The following is a 19,150-nucleotide window of genomic DNA, read 5'->3' on the forward strand; positions in this document are numbered from 1 at the left end:
AAAACATACATCACAAGGATTAACAATTGATAATCATACCCTAAGCCATATATCTTTATGGTTGTCTAGTCTTAGATAATGCTCAACGAGCTCCTACCACTGAAATCCCCCTTGCATGCAACATATATCAACCCAGAACAATTTACTTTTAGACAGGTTCACCATGCCCAGCTAATTCACTAACGGGTTCACCATGCCCAGCTAATTCACTATTCCTAACCTCCCCACCCAGTACATTCCATTCCTGTTTCCTCAGAGAACTATTTCTACACCTGAGGCCTTACAGCCTAGCAGAGCCTTAGCCTTACTACTTCTAAAATCCAATATCCTATCCTTTTTGTAACAAGTCCCCCCTTTTGAGCATCCTTCGAGCTTCTTCTGGGTTCGCAAGGATGCTCAACAATTTATGTCGCTGTTTCGCGATAAGCAGGAGGTGGAACGGCTGGTTCTGCCAGGACTTCTCTTCGCATTATCGCCTTCATTATTCGCCGAGTATGTTGACCTTCTTTGACAATCATTCCTAAAAGACACTTATATACTATTAAGGCAACTAAAATGATTATAACAATCATGATTCCATATTGTACAATTGAGGATATCCATCCGGACATCCGAATTCCCAGGGAGCTGAACAGTTCTCCAACCCAATTGTGTTCTGCCTCTTTCTGAATATCATTCACCTTTCCTTCAATCCGTTCTAATTGACTTATATCTTTTTCTACTTCTTGTGTAACATTCGGGATGTGAATGCAGCAATGGTCGTCTCTACCATGCAGATATCCACATACGCCATGCTCCTTCAACAATATCATATCTAGAGCCATCCGATTTTGAATTGTCATTCTAGACGTAGCTTGTAACTGCAGATTTAAGTCCTTGAATCCCTTCTTAGTCACAGCCGCTAACCTTTCTGTTTGTCCCAACAATTTGTACAACATTTCCCTGTTTCGATATGACGATATTTGTGCAAAGAGAGATTCTAATACCCACCCAAATTTAATTCCTGAAGAAGGTTCATGCCAATCTTCCCCTTCTTCTAACCCTATGTCCCCAATTTCCTGACTTATATCTCGCTTATGTCTTATTTGTATTTCTGAGGCCGTCAATTTTGTCGATTTCCAGAAAGGACAAAGAGTTGGAACTCCTAAAGTAATTTGTGTAGTTGGACCATCTACCGGCATATGAGTGGTCCAATGTCCATGACCCATTACCCAAACTAAATTTCCTGGAGCTCGGATTGATGTAGTTTTACAGTTTAACTCTCCTTCTGTATTTTTGTCTTTTATCGTGTGGTTATATCCCCTATATTCACAGCCAAATCTCAAAAGTACCTTTACCGGCAGTAGACTCACAGACTCACTTGGGCTGTCACAAGTGAAGACCTCAGTGCAATTCCAATCGGTCATCCTAGGTGCATCTTTCCTCCAACTATCCTGTCCTTGATAGGTCTTTGAGTAAGTTTGATTTTTCCGTCCCTTCCAATGAATACACCATTGAACTGTTCCTATATAACTATAAGTTTCCAACAAACTAGGTCCCCAGATTGTCTGCCATTGTTCCATGGTAGTTGTGTTTGTAACATTCTGGCATATTATTTCAAAATATTGTTCAGTTGCCGGGACTTCTCGTGTTTGCCTCTCATCGTATTCACACCATCCTACTCCCTGGAATCTTCCGATTCTGGTAAATACAGCATTCGGAAGCTTGTAACAATCTGCTCGGGTCCTCGGGGTTTTCCTCCTTATCACATTTGTCTGATTAACCAATTTAGTTCGGATCCTAGTCTCCTTGGTACAACTTAAGGTAACTGTTCGATTAGATGCAGGCATGTCTGGAGCTGGTATAATTCCCCATGGTATAGGATCTCCTGCCGCATGGGGCAAAGGCAGACATGCAGTGATTGCTGATACATTTTGTGTTTGCCCAAAATCCCTAATTAAACCCACAATCAGATTCTCTGGTTTGGTTTGGATTTCATCCTCTGGTACCTGCCGAGTCACCCTTGTTCTTTCAACATAAACACTAATCATCCCGGTTGCCCACCAATCATCTCGAGCAACCCAACACCAGTATTGTCCATTATCTTGCTGTTCTAGGACCTCTTTAATTACTAACACTATTTCTTGGGGTTTTCTTCTAATTTGATATTTCCCTTGAGCCACCAAGCTTTGTCCTCCAAACCACCATTCATACTCAGTGTAGCTTTCGGTTGGTATCCTACATCTTAAAACCAAATCCTGCCCTTCCTTTGCGTTATATATTTCCTGTTCAGGCTTGATTCCTCGATCCTGTTGTAATACCACTTCTACCTTCCTGACCCCATAACCTCCACTATTACCACAAATGATAACACAAAGGTATTTACCCTCCGATCTACCAATCTCTGAGTTCGTTATATTCAACCATCCTCTGCTCCCATTTCCCAGCGTCCGCCAACTTGTCCCTTGTACCTGTGGATTCCACATTCCCTGTGTCGTGTTCCATTTCCACCATTTCATTCTAATCTGTTTCTGACACCCTGTCTTAAATCTATGAGTACATTTTATTCTGAGGGGAGGTCCGTCCCACATATCTACTTTCCCATTTGGGAGATTCACCTGGACCTTATTTTCCGATTCTGTTTGGGAGATATTTAAAATGTCAAGATTTACGAATCCATAATCATAACTCCCTTTTATCCAAACCACACAAGCGTATTTTCCTGTTCTGGCCTTTGTTATATTGGATATCTGCAGGGTAATCCTACCTTTTTGCTGCTTCTCATCCCAGACCGTTTCTACTCCTTTATCTGGAATTTGATCCTTGGTGATCCATTTCCATTGTGCCCTGACTCTGTCCCATCCAGCTCCCTGATCATCGACAAACAAACATGTAAGATTTACATTTGAATTCTCCGGTACCCACACCCTCGATTCAGGTATTGTGATTTTAACAAAGGTTTCAACAATTATTATTTTACTCAAGAGTAACAACAACAGCATTAATTTTTGGCTTTGAACACCATTCTGGTGGGAGATAGGGGTTCCACCGACCATCGGGAGGGGACCTTTTTGACCCGTGTGTAATGGATCCAGCTGTTGATCCCGTTGACCTTGACGGCGGTGTAAGTTGTCATTATCACTTGATGGGGGCCGTCCCATGTTTCCTTCAGAGGCTCCACCGACCAGTTCTTCACGTAAACTTGATCTCCTGGGTGAATATCGTGAGCAGGAGTATCCAGAGGTAACGGTCGATTCCACTCCAGCGTGGATCTCAGTGCTGCAAGGGTCTTATTTAAAGACAAAACATAATTTACAATCATCTGATCCCCGATTACATGTGGGTCCCCTTGATAGGTTACAGCATGATATGGTTTGCCGTACAAAATTTCATACGGACTTACCCCTATCCTTTCTCGTGGCTTAATCCTAATCCTCAGAAGGGCTAGAGGCAATGCTTGGGGCCACGGTATTTTAGCTTCTTGACAAATCTTTTTAATTTGATTTTTCAGAGTTTGATTCATTCGTTCCACCTGACCACTAGATTGAGGTCTCCAGGGGGTGTGTAAGTGCCACTGAATTCCCAGAATAGTAGAAACTTCCTGCACGATCCCTGCAGTAAAATGTGGTCCTCTATCTGATGATATTCCTAAAGGAACCCCAAACCTTGGAATAATTTCCTTGAGAAGGGTTTTCACTACCTCCTTGGCCTGGTTCGTCCTGCAAGGGAAAGCTTCGGGCCATCCCGAAAAGGTGCACACATAAACTAGTAAGTACTTGTATGCCTGAGATTTTGGTAACTCGGAAAAATCTATTTGCCAATAATCCCCTGGTTGTGGTCCTACACGTATTTTCCCCATTTGGACCTGTCTTCTAACCAACGGGTTATTTTTAATGCAAATCGGGCAGGTGGCATTTATTCTTTTGGCCATTGTTATCATCGAATTAGAGAGTACTATTTTCTTTAGATATTCTACCAATGCTTCTGCACCACAGTGGAGTTTGTTATGTTCAGTTTCCATGACTACTTTCATCAATCCTACTGGCAGTATAACTTGTCCGACCGGTGTTACATACCATCCTACAACATTCCTTCTTGCTCCAGTGAATTGGGCTAACCGTTCATCCTCCGGAGAGTAGCACGGTTTCTCTTCTAAATAAGGTGCAGCGGGATTTTCTCTTGTCGGTATCAGAGCCATTTGAGTCCAGACCAATCTGGCTGCCCTTTTTGCAGCTTCATCTGCCATCCGATTCCCCTGAAATTCTTTCCCGGAGTCTGCTTGATGACCTCGGACATGCATGATCGCTACTGCTGTAGGTAAATGTACAGCTTCCAACAACTGAATTATTACTTCCTTATGTTTGATCTGTGAGCCTTGAGAGGTCAAAAGTCCTCTTTCTTTCCACAAAGCCCCATGGATGTGAACCACACCAAATGCATACTTTGAATCAGTCCAAATGTTCACTTTCCTGTCTCTACTAAGGACCAATGCCCTTACCAACGCCCATACTTCTGCTTTTTGCGCTGAAGTTTCCGGGGGCAGTGCTTTAGCTTCCACTATTTCTTGGAGTGTCACCACGGCATACCCTGCATACCTGGTTCCATGCTCCATAAAACTGGATCCGTCCGTGAACAGCTCCACATCGGGATCTGCCATCGGGACATCTTTCAGATCTTCACGGCTGGCATACACTTGTTCGATCACCTCCACGCAGTCATGCTCCAGTTCTCCTTCCTCTTGGGTGGACCTGAGGAATTCTGCTGGATTGAGATGGTTGGTTATTTTTAATTCAACATCATCTTGTTCCCGCAACTGAGCCTGGTACTGCATCATTCTGCTGGAGGAGAGCCAATGCCCCCCTTTTTGTTCCAAGACGGCTATGACCATGTGAGGTACATATACCGTGATGTGTTTTCCCAGTGTCAGTTTCCGTGCCTCCTGAATTAGGATTACCGTAGCAGCCACTGCTCGCAAGCACCCTGGCCACCCTCCGCTCACCATGTCCAGCTGTTTCGAGAAGTACCCCATGGGCCTCTTCCATGACCCCAATCGCTGTGTGAGTACTCCTAAAGCTAATCTCTGCCTTTCATGCACATACAATTGAAAGTCTTTTGTCAAGTCAGGCAGACCCAGGGCGGGGGCCTCTTTGAGTGCTTGCTTTAATTCCTGGAAGGCCTTGTGCTGTGTCTTACCCCACTTGAATTCGGGTTCCTTGATTGTTTCGTACAGTGGTTTGGCCATGAGTCCGAAATTCGGAATCCACAGGCGACACCAGCCGACCATTCCTAGGAAAGATCTTAATTCCTGATTATTTCGTGGTACAGGGATTGCACAGATGGCTTGAATGCGATTCACCCCTATTCTCCTGACTCCTTGTGATATTTCACATCCCAGATAAATTACCTTCTGTCGCACCAGCTGCGCTTTTTCCTTGGATACTCGGTATCCTGCCTGACCCAACATGTTTAATAGTTCAATTGTTAACTTTGAGCACAGTCCCCGTTCCTCTGTTCCCAGGAGTATGTCATCCACATATTGTAAAACAACATAAGAAAAAGGAGACTCTTTTACCTTGGTAGTTTTCCATTCCTCTAACTCCTTTGCTAGCTGGTTTCCAAAAATGGTGGGTGAACACTTAAATCCTTGTGGCAACCTGGTCCATGTTAACTGTCGCTTGCGGCGAGTGTCTGGGCTTTCCCATTCAAAGGCGAAAATGTATCGACTCTCAGGGGCCAGTGGGATGCAGAAGAAGGCGTCTTTTAGATCAATTACTGTGAACCACTGAAAATTCTCAGAAATCGATGTTAACAATGTATATGGATTGGCCACCACCGGGTGTATATCTTTGGCAATTGCATTTACTGCTCTCAGGTCCTGCACCAACCTGTATTTCCCATTTGGTTTCCTTACCGGAAAGATTGGAGTATTAAATTCCGATTCGCATTCTTGTAAAATCCCTAATGCTATAAATTGCGTGATCATTGGGGCAATTCCTTTCCTGGCTTCCAAACTAATAGGGTACTGTCGGACTCTTACCGGGTGTGCCCCTTCCTTTAATTCAATTTTTACAGGAACGGCTACTCTGGATCTGCCCGGGGTCCCTGTTTCCCATACCCACGGGACTACTGCCTGCTCTATTTCCTGGGGTATCTCCTCTGTCTTTGTCTCTTTAATCACAAAAAGTTTTGCCAGATTCCCCTCCGGGATTTTTAGTTTAGCACGCCCTTTCTCGAATATGATTTTTGCATCCAGTGCCGATAATAAATCTCGCCCCAACAAGCATTCCGGGCTGCTTGGCATATATAAAAACTGGTGATCCAATTCTTTGTTTCCAAATTTGATTTCCAGTGGCCGCAAGAATGACCTCTCCACCACCTCCCCCGACACCCCTACTACTTTCACAACTGAATCACTTAACGGTCTTATTTGTTCATTGACTGCAGAGAAAGTGGCTCCTGTATCTACCCTAAATTCCCTGGGCCCCCCGTCAACTTCCAGGACCACTTTTAGATCTTTATCTAGTCAGCTCTGATTTTGATAGTTCCCCATCATAAAGGCTTGAGCGACACCTTGTGGTCCTGGCGCGAAAGGGTTTAACCCATCATTCGCATTCATTCCCTGATTCATGGGATTCCTTCCTGAAAAGTTACTCATCGGTGTCCCCATCCCCAAATTGAGGGGGCACTCATTCTTCCAATGACCTTCGGCGAAGCATCGGGCGCACTGATTGGGCCCCAATTTACCTCTACCCCTACCCATCATCTGGTTCCCTACATTCTGATTCACAAAACCTCCGAAACCACCTCTTCCCATGCCCCCGTTTCCTCTGCCTCGTCCCCTCCCCCGGCCTCTCACATTCATCTGACTTGCCTGTTGTAACACTGCCAACATGCTTGCTTGTTGCTTCTTCACTGCCTCTTTCTCTCTATTATTATACACTTTCCACGCTACTTCAAGCATTTTCTCCAAGTCCCGAGTGTCATTCCCTTCTAGCTTTTGTAGCTTCCTCCTAATATCCTCCTGTGACTGTCCCATAAATATCAAGGCCATTTGTAGTTTTCCTGCCTCCGATTCCACGTCTAAGTCTGTATACCTCCGTGCTATTTCTTTCAGCCTCTCCAAGAACGCAGATGGTGACTCTGCCTTATCCTGTCTTACCGCATACAACTTAGACCAATTTAAAGTCTTTGGGATTCCCCTCTGAATTCCTTCCACCAACAGCTCCTGATAAACCTGCAACCTATGATACTCTTCTGCCAAATTAGGGTTCCATTCTGGATCTTCCCTTGGTACTATTTCATTCACATTCCCTATTCCTTGTAGTGCTGGTGCTTGCAACTGAATCATGTCCCTTGCCCGATTAGACATAGCTTTAAATACCATCTCCTTTTCCGTAGAATCCATTATCGAATCTAGCAACACCTGTAGGTCATTCCAGTCCGGATTCTGTGTCTTTATTACCATTTTCACCACCCGAGCCACCTTTTCAGGATTTTCTCTATAAGCTCCCGCAGATTGCTTCCAAATTATTAAATCATTGGGGGAAAACGGAACTTTCACTCTGACCCGATCCCCTGTTGGTCCAACTGCTTCTCGCAATGGGGCCATTAGATGTGCTCGAGAAGCGCTTTTTCCCCTGTCCAGACGCCCTCTGCGAGTACGCTGGGAGAGCGGAGTTCGGGATTGTTCCCTCCCTCTCTCCCTGGGTTCGGGAGTTCGGGATCGTTCCCTCTCTCCTTCCTCGGAGTCAGATTCCTCTTCCGAAGAATCTGAGTCCGGGAGGGGGAGGTTGATTGGGTCGGATGGTGATACCAACAAAGACACATCCTCCTCAGGCTCAGAGAACCGTACCCTTCGCTCTTTACAACCCACGCATTCTTCTGGTTCCGTTTCTAACACCATCATTCCACATTTCCTCTGCCAATCCTTTTTTCCTATTAGCTGATAGAACAAATCCAAATAGGGTATCTCATCCCACTTCTCATTTTCCCGTAGGTACCGCATCATGGGGGTTATAATTTCAGAATTAATAGTGCCATTCCACGGCCACTGCATCCCCCCAGTTTCATATTCAGGCCATACCTTATTACAATAATCAATCAATTCTCTTTTCCACAGCTCCCGTCCCAATTTACCCTCCTTCCAATGACTTAGCAAACACCCGAGGGGAGAATCCTCCGGAATATCCTTGTCTGAACTTGACAAAGCCCGAAACACCCGCAACGGCATCATTCCAGAGATATGCAACCACACAATAACACACACACACAGTAACACACAGATTAATACCAATACTAATTACCACAATGTCCAATTCCCTCCTTGCTTATCTCGTCGCCGCGAGAAGCAAGGGCTGGCTCTGCAAAGCTTTCGCTCTGTCTGACGGCCAGCGCCTAGGCTTTATAATCCAAACCAATGCCCCAACCCTGCGAGTAGAGACTCGTCTTACCGGGCAGGCTACCACCACCGGTTTAAAAGGAATAAAGCACCTTGTGGGCTTACCTCACGGTTGTCCGTCGGACGCGGGGTCGGGCACGGGCTGATGTCTCCCCAGAAATCACCTGGTGCCGGCACGGAGCAGATCACCCCGCGAACCGCCCCTACGACCCCCGGAGTCCTGCCGCGGTCGCCAGAAAACTGTTGCCCACCGACCACAAACACAAACCAACAGAGAGTCAGTTCATGCGGTGCTTTATTCAGGGCCCGGGGACCTGGGGACTAGTGTCCCAAATCAGGCTTCCCAAAGGCCTATCGTTTCACTCAGCTCTTTATACAGTTTCAAACATTGGCACACATACAAGATTTAATCTTCAAAGTAAAACATACATCACAAGGATTAACAATTGATAATCATACCCTAAGCCATATATCTTTATGGTTGTCTAGTCTTAGATAATGCTCAACGAGCTCCTACCACTGAAATCCCCCTTGCATGCAACATATATCAACCCAGAACAATTTACTTTTAGACAGGTTCACCATGCCCAGCTAATTCACTAACGGGTTCACCATGCCCAGCTAATTCACTATTCCTAACCTCCCCACCCAGTACATTCCATTCCTGTTTCCTCAGAGAACTATTTCTACACCTGAGGCCTTACAGCCTAGCAGAGCCTTAGCCTTACTACTTCTAAAATCCAATATCCTATCCTTTTTGTAACACCTTTATAGTCCTTTACAGAAGTGAGGGGCAACTGGCCAAGAAGTGGGGAAATCTACAGCCATAGTTATGAGGCCCGTTGCTTTGGGAAATGGGTACAGGACGTGTACAGGACAGGTAATTCCTTTTTGCTTCAGCGCAGTCCTTCCTGCCTGGGCAGCAAGAATGGCGCAGTCCACTGTGACCTGCACTAATTTTCCTCAGGAATGCATACCAGTTCCCAGCGGGCGCACCTGCAGGCAACACTTGGCAGACATCCCACCTCAGCCAGGCCAGGACTCCTGTGTTCAGTCTCTGTCCTTGGCAATGATTGTGAGGCAGATGAGGGATTTTCGGACCGTCTCTTACACCACCCTGTGACTCATGATTGTCATCAGGAGAGCTCTATCAGCACGATTTCGTAGTGTTGTCGCAAAGTCTTCAGGATTTGTCAATGTTGGTAGCATATCTCAGAAAACAGAGAAAAGAAGAAAAGAGAAAGAAAAGAAAAAAGGGAAGGAAAAAGAAGGAATAAATGATTTTTAATCAAAATACACATGTAATTTTTAATCTTTTCCAAAATTTCGATTAAATCTTGGTGAAGCAACAATTGCTTTACCAAAGTAAGGTTCATCCCAATGGGGGTAGGCAATAGTTGGTGAATCAATGTGTACTTGGACTGTAAAAGGTGATAAGTAACTGGGGCTAAATAAGCGAAATCGCATCCTGTGATTTTAGTAAAGTTACAAACACAAAAATTTGAATGATTTTTAGTATCTACTACTAAATTTTCTATACATACCTTATCACAAGCTGTTCTTAAGCATGTACATCCATTGCCTATATACACAAGCACCGTTTCAGGAATCTTTTTAGGATTAATTTCAAAATGACAGATATTTTGTTCTGTGTCTAAACAAATGTCTTGAGGTCTAATTGCATTACTTTCACAGATGAACCCTTGTTGTTCTCGGACAATACAAGTTTCCAAATTAACGGTTTGCCACTTCTCACCAATTTGACGGGCCCATTCTCTGTGCTCGAAAGGATAGAGAATAACTCCATCATGATTCAGCCCTAATGCAATGATAGGGAATATCGAATGCACTGAAGTATTACATATGGTTAGTACAAAGGCTGTGGCTGTGTTTGTGATGAGATTGTAGGTAAAATTCACTAAGTTCCACCAGGATTGGAATTCTCTTTCAAAATCAGTGGCACTGCCCCAGATTATTTTCCGAATTTCAGTAGGAAAAATGCCTTCTTCGCCTTCTCTTATAATTAAGGCAGCAACTGACTGCATCCACAATTGAGCCTGGATGCAGCTGAGAGCCAAAGAAATGTTTTTTTGTGTAGCACCAAGTGCGTCAATTATCAATTTGTGGTCATTCACATTTACCTTTTCCCAATTTGGTAATATGTTTGATAACAACCACTGATGGATTCCCAAGGCTAATAAGGACGACTGCAGTGGTTGTTGTAATTTAGTCAAATCTCTAGTTGTGGCAGCCAATTTATTCATTAGTACTTCTGAATCAATACTATTTAAGATTCCCAATCCTGTTCCCACAACACCGGTTATGTGTCTTTGCGTTCGTTTCTTAGAAGGGTTCCGCTTTTGCAACCAGGTTGTCCACCCCTCAAAGGAAGTTTGCAGAAAAGGTGAACAAGCTGGCTGAATTTCTGAGACATTGTTTTGTATCAGCAATTTGACTTGTTTAAGGGACCATGCCGGATTAAGCAATATTTGTTGTTGGCCTGTTTTCCTGATTATATATGTGGTCCAATTTCAAAAATTCTCAGGCTTAGCATAACTGGTGGTTGGGTGTTAGGTATTGCAACATCGACTTCAAGTTCCCCCCAGTATTTTGTATTGTTTTTACCACACATGACTTTATGGAAAAATTGTACAGCAGTTAAGTTTAGCCAACAATCTTGATTTTGAATTTCACAAAACAAAACACAGCCGTGAGGTCCAATGCTATAACTGTGTATAGGTTTGGTAAAAAATGCAGCAATTAATCTGTATCGTATTGTAACATCATCACCTCGGGTTACCATAAAGGGAGGGAAAACATTATTCTTGTCCCGACATTCTTCTGATGACAACACAGGACGAAGGGGGTTTGTTTGTCACATATCCACCTTGTTGTAGGGCAGAGTTTGGCCGTAATGTTGGGGTGCAAATTGCTTTTCCCATCTGGTTTTAGAAAATTTCCGGCGATTGCAATGGTGGAAGCTTTCTCGTAAAGAGATCCTTCTACTTTTCTGCATCCTACCTTAATTTCTTCACCAATTGTTCCATTTAGGATTCTAGTCCAATCCTTCAAGTCTCATCCCCATTCACTTGGACGCTATACCTCAGAGTCGTGCAGTACTACAGTCGCTAGGTTCGGGCAACGATCTTTGGGATAGGATCCTAGAGCACTAGTGTACCTAATGGTAGCTTCAGACCATTGCCACTCAGCTGGTTTTTGGCCATGGTGTTGTGGTAGGATGCAAAAAAGTATCACTAGTTTTATCATGGTTTATGTGGTCTTCATGTCCCTCGGAGTTCCTCTGTGAAAAGTAAACACAACAGAGTCTGCCACCAAGAGGCAGAAAATTAGAATGAGGGAATTATCCAGCGTGTATGTATCCGATGCTCTCTCCCTAGGGCATCAGAGGCTACCCATGCATATTTATTCAGAGGGGCTTTTAGCACTAGTGGTACTTCTCCTACGGTAGGGAGGTCTACCAAAACAGGTTGTCCAGGGTAGTGTGCAGGATTTTAGGATCATTTGGTCCCTGTAGTGAGGGAATTATGCTTGGAGCTGTTGGGCAAATGGCAGTGAATTTGGGACACCCCTTTACCCCCCATCTATCATTCACACCTTTCACAGCTTCCCATAGCCGAACATCCCAATTTCCCTCCTATGGTTTCAAAAGTCGTTTCAAGACACCATTGGTCCTTTCTACAATGCCGTTAGCTTGAGGGTAGTAAGGGGTGTGAAAAGTCCATTTAATCCCTTCACTTTTTGCCCAGTCCTGTACAACTTTGGCAGTAAAGTGAGACCCATTATCAGATTGAATTTCTTGTGGTTTTGGGAAAGTTCCAAACCATCCCTGCAATGCTTTAACAGTATTATCTCCTGTAGCTCTTTTAAAGGCATCGGCCTGGACTAACCCAGATATAATCTCTACTCCTACCAGCACAAAGTGTTTACCTCCTGACTCTCTAAAGGGGGCAATATAATCTACCTGCCACACATCCCACAAGCCTTTACCCTTTCTTAAATGCAGAGGGTCATCTTCCAAAGGGTGTCTTTCCAGCCGTCTGCAATATTGTTCACAGGCTGATATGCATGTTTTACACATTTCTCTGGTAACAGGCCAACCACGAGCAAGGGCTTCTTTGTACAAATCTTTTGCACCTGTGTGTTGTCTTTTTACATGCAACCATTCTAATAAGTGCTCCCAGTCTTCTGTAATTTGATCTTTTTTTCACAGGACTTAGTCTTGCTAACTCATCAGCTTTATTGTTCCACTCTCCTGCTGGATTTCCATCTGTCTGGTGAGAGGCTACCCACCCCATGGCAAAATTCCCTTGACTTGCAATATTTAGAATTTCTTGCCACTTTCCCTTTTGCCACACTGGGATTCTGTTAACTTCCCAATCATTTTGCTGCCAAAAAGGAAGCCACTCAGTACATCCCTTAAACACAGCATAGGAATCAGTGTAGATACAGACAAGAGAAGTATTCTGTGCCTCACGTTGGAAAACACTCCAAACAGCTATCAGCTTGCCAACTTGGGTGCTGCCTTCCCCCTCTGTGATAATTCGTTCGCCTGAGGAAGTGTGGAGGGCTACAGCCTTATATTTCGACACCTTTCCTTCTCGCTTGGCAGAAGTATCCGTAAACCAAGAATTTGCTGACTGTTCAGGGGAAAAAGGAGGGGCTACTTTAATGACTGAGGCAGGTTTGTCTTGGCTGCTACCCAAGTTTTCAGTCTCTTGGATTGCCAGATTTTTTACAGCTCCTTCAGTTATTGAGAAGACGCTACAATAATGTTCAATCTGAGCATACCACTTTCTTACTGAGGCCCTCTGGGCCACCCCGTCAGGTGGGGGGGGGTCCCCGTAGAGACTGTCTTAATAACTTTGAAAGGGCCTCAAAACAATTGGTTGTTGTCATGCAATCTTCTCCACTTCTATGAGAGTTAAGCTAACCCCAAACAATCCTTTCTCCCCGGTAGTGTATCATTTTTCAGCATCTTTGAAGCCACAGGAGTAAAAACCAACAGGCCTCGTTGGACCCTCAGGACCCCGCTGCCATATGTGTACGGACAACCCTGAGGAGGCAAATCCCCATTCCACCTGGAAAGGATCTGTAGGATGAATAGGGCCCAGGGCTTGGTGAGCTGTTGCTTCAAAAACCAACAATTGCAATGCTTCTTCTTGAGAAGCAGTCCATTCCTATTTTATCCCTTTTCTTAACAAGTTATAAAGAGGTCTGGCAATTATGGAAAAATCTGGGATGTGTTTTCTCCAGAACACTAATAATCCTACTGATAATCCTAAAGCATGTTGGAGATCTTTTTTAGATTCAGGCATTTTAATCTGATCTAAAGAGGTTAGGGTATCAGGTGGTATACATGTCATACCTCCTTTCCACCAAATTCCCAAAAATTACACTTCATGTGAAGGGTTTTGGATTTTTTCTGAGGGAATTTGCAAATCAAGGCTTTTTAAGTGGGAGATTATTTTCTGTTGGGTATCTCTCACTTCTTCTATTTCATCTCCTCCCACAAGGATATCATCAATGTATTGATAAACAGTCACATTGTCAGCTTTGGGTATTTTTTCTAACTCTTGGGCTAAAGTGTGATGAGCCAGGGTGGGGGAATGTTTGTACCCTTGGGGAAGCCTAGTGAAAGTGTATTGCTGTCCTTCCCATGTGAAAGCAAAACAGTCCATATCTTCTGGCTGTAAAGGTATCATAAAAAACATGTCTTTGACATCTATAGTTGCCATGATTGAATGAGCCTTTTCTTGAATCAATGTTATTAATTCTGCCAGATTTGGGACTGCTGCTGTAAGAGGGTCTGTGTTGGCATTTAGCCTGTGAAAATCTATTGTCAGCCTCCCCATTAGGCTTTCGCACTGGCCACACAGGAGAATTGAAAGGAGAATGAGTATGTGAAAAATGAGACAACTCTTAGTTAAATAAAAAGTTAAAATAATTTATTGAAAATGGAAAAATGGAAAAATTACAGAAATTGGAAAAATTACAGAAATTAGAAAAATATAAAAATTTGGAATCCTATGGCTCGATAGATGGTATGCCCCAGGAGCGCAGGGATTTTAGACCTTCTGGCTGAGACAGCACTGGACCTCAGGTAGAGAAAAAGGACTTGCAGTGCTAGGCTGGCTTTTGGCTGGTCCAAAAGCAAAAAATTACTAAAGGCTCCTTAATAGGAGTAGAGCTTTTCCAGCACTGATGTCCACCACAGCTAGCCTGCAGGGAGAGACAGGGCGTGTCTCTGTCTCTCATTGTTTTATAGTGCCTTTGCTCCACCCCAGTCCGCCCACAGCCTGCCCCTTCGGTTTAAAGTGATTGGTGCTTTCCCTTTGACAGATCATCTCCGTCGACCAATGGCTCATCGTTGTCAGAGGGGTGGTATTAGTTGAGATAAGGATGCTAGAATTCCTTCATTAAAATTCAGGTTGCCATGGAGCTTGCCTACAGGGTAATGGCTATGGGGCTAAAAATAGCTGGGGGGAAGTTAGAACTGAGGTTTTTGGAATTAGCCTTGGAACCAATATACAAGTAAAAACACCTAAAAAAAGTATGAAAATACATCCAACACATCTTAAAACACTTGTAAAGGTATACAGTAAACACAGGAAAGATAACTTTTATGGTGTACAGGTGGTTTGAAGTTTGAAAAGGGAGCATTAAGTTGGGAATTTTTAACTGGGGAATTTTTAACTGGGAAGGGTGCAACTCTCTTAATAAACTACTTTGAACAATTGAAAACACTGATAATGGAACTTGATTTTTGTTCCTGGGCTGATGGGTTAATTTTAACATTCAATTTAAAAATCTTTAACTCAAAATTAATTAATTAAAGCACTTAATATGCAAAGACCAAGCACAAATAGGGATTTCATGTATGACAAGTATTAACTATTACTCCTTGTTCTCGCAGCTCCTGTATCACTGGTTTGATACCCTCTTTGGCACCCAGGGGGAGAGGGTATTGTTTCACATTAGTTACTTTGCTGAATGGTAGGGAGGGTGCAGCTTGGAGCAGCCTGATGTTAAAACGTGGCGTGCCAAAAGACCACAAAAGACCCTCTGAGTCCTCCCACTGCCTCCCAACGAGGGCATTCATCCCTAATAAATTGGTGTGAATATCTCCAATCACCATATTAATAGAAAGCTGGTTTTCCTCTCCAGGCAAAGTGAGCTTGACTAAGGCCACATTCATAGATTCTGTTGTTCCCAAGGCATTTAAAACACAATGCTCATTGCCCGGACTTTGAGGGAGAACTGGCTTTGGCTCACCGCCCAGATTCTGAGGGAGGAGGGGTGCACTGGGTTGAACTGACGGATTCGGTAGAATGGGTTTTTGGCAGTGCCAGTTAGACACTACCTTACTCAATTTATCAAGGGGTAAGCCATCCATCACATCTCTGGGGACCCCCTTTTTGATACCTAATAACCACCAATGCTGATGGTTAGAGATCTGTTTTACATTCTCTGGCTATTCGCTATGAGGAGCTCTAATGTACCTCACACCCTTTGTTTTTTCTGAGTTTTCCTCTGGGGTTTTATAGGTCCATATTTTCTACTATAATTAATCGGATCTTCTGCAACCTCACTCCATGTCCAAACTTTGCGATCACCGGCAGGTGAATTTGACTGTGAACCTGGCGGCTGAGAGGGGGTTGAGTATGGAGTAAACCCAGGATCGGTAGATCCAGTTCAGTCGCTCAAGTTTCCAAGGAATCTATCCAGCCTCTCTACGGGACCTACAGCCACTATGGTTTTTTGAAGGACAATTGCTGTAGGTTTGAGTGATTCTGGAAAGCCTTGAATTAAAGGGGTCATCAGTTCAGGCTTCACAGGTAATTGCATCGGGGATTCATATCCAGGAGTTAATTTCCTTTCATGTATCATTTGCAGACAGGCACCTTTGTGGACATTTTCTAGAAGTTGTTCGGGGGTACCAACTATAGCTAAAGGGTCTCCCCTTTCTAAAGGATTGAGTCCCCGGCCCAGAAAGCTGCGTGCTGAGTCAGGGACCATGTGTTACGTTTGTCTCCTGTTGCTAAGAAAACTCCATGTCCCCAGTATCCACTGGCCTCCTGTTCAGTTAATTGAATTTGGTCTCCTCCAGTGAGAGACACTCGGAAGACATATTCCGTCTTAGATTCGTGGGGGAGCCGCCTGTACTCTTTTTTTAATTTAGCCAATTCAGTAGCAGTGTATGGTATTTGTTCAGTGGTGATATTGTAGTGGTTTGGTCCAAAATACTCATTACTGTTTATCTTCTGTGAGATAAGAATTAGGAGAAAAGCAAAGCAGGCACCAAACTTGAAAGAATATAAAGAAGTTTATTAACAGACCTAAAAGAGGAAAAAAAAATTATACCATACCTTCAGAACTCTCCTCCTCCCCCCACCTTCCTCCCTTCTCCCACTGACAATGTAAAAAAGACAACCCTTAAGATGTTCAGTCTGTTTACCACTTCCATAATAACCTTGTTCAGTCCATTTAGAAAGAGAAGTCTCTTCTTGCTCATGCTATGAAAAGCAGTATCACAACGAGACAGCCACCCACTTCCAAATAACTTTGTTCAGTCCATTTAGGAAGAGGTCTCTCTGCTCGGATGCGAGTCCCTTCCCCCCGACCTGCAGCTTTTCCCACAACTGCTTTCAAAGGTCCACTCTTGAAGTTTTTTGGGGTACAATTTTAAGGTTGAGCCATTCAGAAACAAAAGTTCTCTTCACCCATCTCTGGGAGCATTTAATCTCTAAGAACAGAGGTCCTCCTCCTTCCCTGGGAGCAAAGGGTCGTCCTCATCTTCATCTTTAGGACTATCTCTGGGAGCATCTCTAGGAACTGAGGTTTTCTCCTTTCCCGTGTGGAGCAAAAGTCCTCATCTGGTCCATCTCTCCCTGTCCAAACTTCTCATGAAATTACAGCTGCGTCAGCATCTGCCTATCTCAGTGCAGGTGCTTTTGCTTGCAAGTTGAACACTCCACCCCCCATATCTTCATGAAATTACAACGGGATACTCTGATATATCATAGCTTCACAACAGAATTTCAGCTTTAAGCATCTCCTCTTTCTCTTCCCTCAGGTTTTCAGCTCTTCACAGCAGTAAAAGTGTTAATCTCACCTCGGTCTTGCAGCTGGAATGTGTCTTATCGATGTTGGTCACATGACCTCTGCCGGACAGCGGTGCTGCTTTTGCTGAAATCTCGGCCGCGGGAGGGGCGGGGGGGAAGGGTTCCGAGCTGCTTTGGCTTTTGGCTGCCCACAGCCCTGCTGGGGGGGGTCATCCTGAAGCTCGGCCCGGCCCGGCCCAGCCCGAGCAGGGGCCGGGCCCACTGGCCTCCGCTCGGGCCGGCAGCCACCTGTCCCAGCACCGGAAATGAGAGAGAGCTTGGAGGGGGGGAGTTTGTCTATTCTTAAGTGTGTATCACAGAGGTGGTCACAATTTTAAGTGGCTTAAAGAATTGTCTTTATTCAAACTGGCCAGCTGATAGGTTCTATCAGGTCACAGAGGAAGCTGTAAGCACCCCTTAGCAAGGACATCCCTTCCGGGACTATGCTTGCTAACCTATGACAGTTATGCAGTTCAAAATCTTCATCATTGATATAATTATATTCTGTTTTAATCAGAGGACTCATACGAGGGCAGCAGTTTTCCCCACAATTTTTCACTAGCACTAGTTCTTCCTGGGGGTATATTTGGTTAATGTGAGGAGTTTCCTTTTCCTCTGTCTCTTTTGGCGAGTCAGCATTCTTTGAATTCTTAAAATATTCCTCCCTCAAAGCAGCCCGCAGCAAATGATTTTCATTCCTTTCTTCATCTAATTGGTTCTGTAAAATTTCCACTAGGTTTTGAAGGGAATCTATGGTTGCTTTCTCTTCACTACACTGCTTTAAGCGGTGATCTATAGCTGCTGTAAGGCATGCTCCTAAAACAGAGCAGATTATGGCTTTATTTCGGCCAAATTTAAATTTTGTCTCATGTTGTAAAGAACATACTCTATCAGTCAAACTCTCCAAATTAAACTAGTTATTTTGAGCCCATTCTTCCCGTTCCGGAGAGGGCTGGGCATTATGTTTTGCTAGCAGAGCATAAAATGCAGCTTTATCTTTAGAACTAGGATTTTCAGTCATTTTATGAAGGGATCAAAACCACTACAGGGAGGTAAAATTAATTACACACTGTGACACACACAGCTTCGCTGTGTCTCCCTTCGCTTCCCTGGGTGGGTGAAGAGACCAAAATCTGCCTGGGAGGTACTCCTTAAGTTACTTATGGTTGTCTCTTCGCTACACCAAGCAGTCCAAATTCACACACACAAAAAACGGTTCCCCCGTAGATACAAAAATGCTGCTAGCAAGGATTTTCTTGCTATTTTCTAAGTCCGTGAGAGACTTTTCTCTCTCACAGAAGAGGTAGCAGGGAAGGTAAACAACCAAGACACCTGCAACCTTGAAAAGTCTTGTTTATGGTATAGTAGAAAAATATTTTGACAATGGATGTTTTAGGATTTTAGCCAATCACCCCAAGGGGTGGCTGATCCTTTGTCCTATTAGACTATGAAGAAAAAAGTCTATAAAAGAGTTTGCAAAATAATTAAATAAATCAATCTTGCTGCACAATTCCTGCCTGCTGGATCTTCTCTCCTCCTCCTCCCTATGGCTGCGGGACATGGTGATATACCCTAGGGCCCAGGCCTGCAGTAATATTTGGTGCTGCCCAAGGTGATCTGCACTCTCTGACGTGTCCTGCTGCTGCAAGTC

The 19,150-nt window shown here is 44.1% G+C and overlaps 1 protein-coding gene across 1 annotated transcript; it reads right to left on the reverse strand.

The window, feature by feature from the left end:
- Nucleotides 1-259: 259 nt before the first annotated feature.
- On the reverse strand, nucleotides 260-5,431 carry LOC138102918 (uncharacterized). Its single transcript, XM_069000709.1, has 2 exons — nucleotides 4,056-5,431; nucleotides 260-3,268 (listed from the first exon to the last, which is right to left on the reverse strand). Coding segments are annotated over exons 1-2 (1,209 nt in total). The 5' UTR covers nucleotides 5,264-5,431; the 3' UTR covers nucleotides 260-3,267.
- Nucleotides 5,432-19,150: the final 13,719 nt, after the last annotated feature.

The sequence above is a fragment of the Aphelocoma coerulescens genome, assembly GCF_041296385.1.
Source record: "Aphelocoma coerulescens isolate FSJ_1873_10779 chromosome W unlocalized genomic scaffold, UR_Acoe_1.0 ChrW_unloc_scaf_5, whole genome shotgun sequence".
Classification (NCBI taxonomy): domain Eukaryota; kingdom Metazoa; phylum Chordata; class Aves; order Passeriformes; family Corvidae; genus Aphelocoma; species Aphelocoma coerulescens.

Bases quoted from the DNA above. Each gene is read 5' to 3' on its own strand.
- LOC138102918 (XM_069000709.1), bottom strand. From the start codon at position 5,263: ATGGTCGGCTGGTGTCGCCTGTGGATTCCGAATTTCGGACTCATGGCC.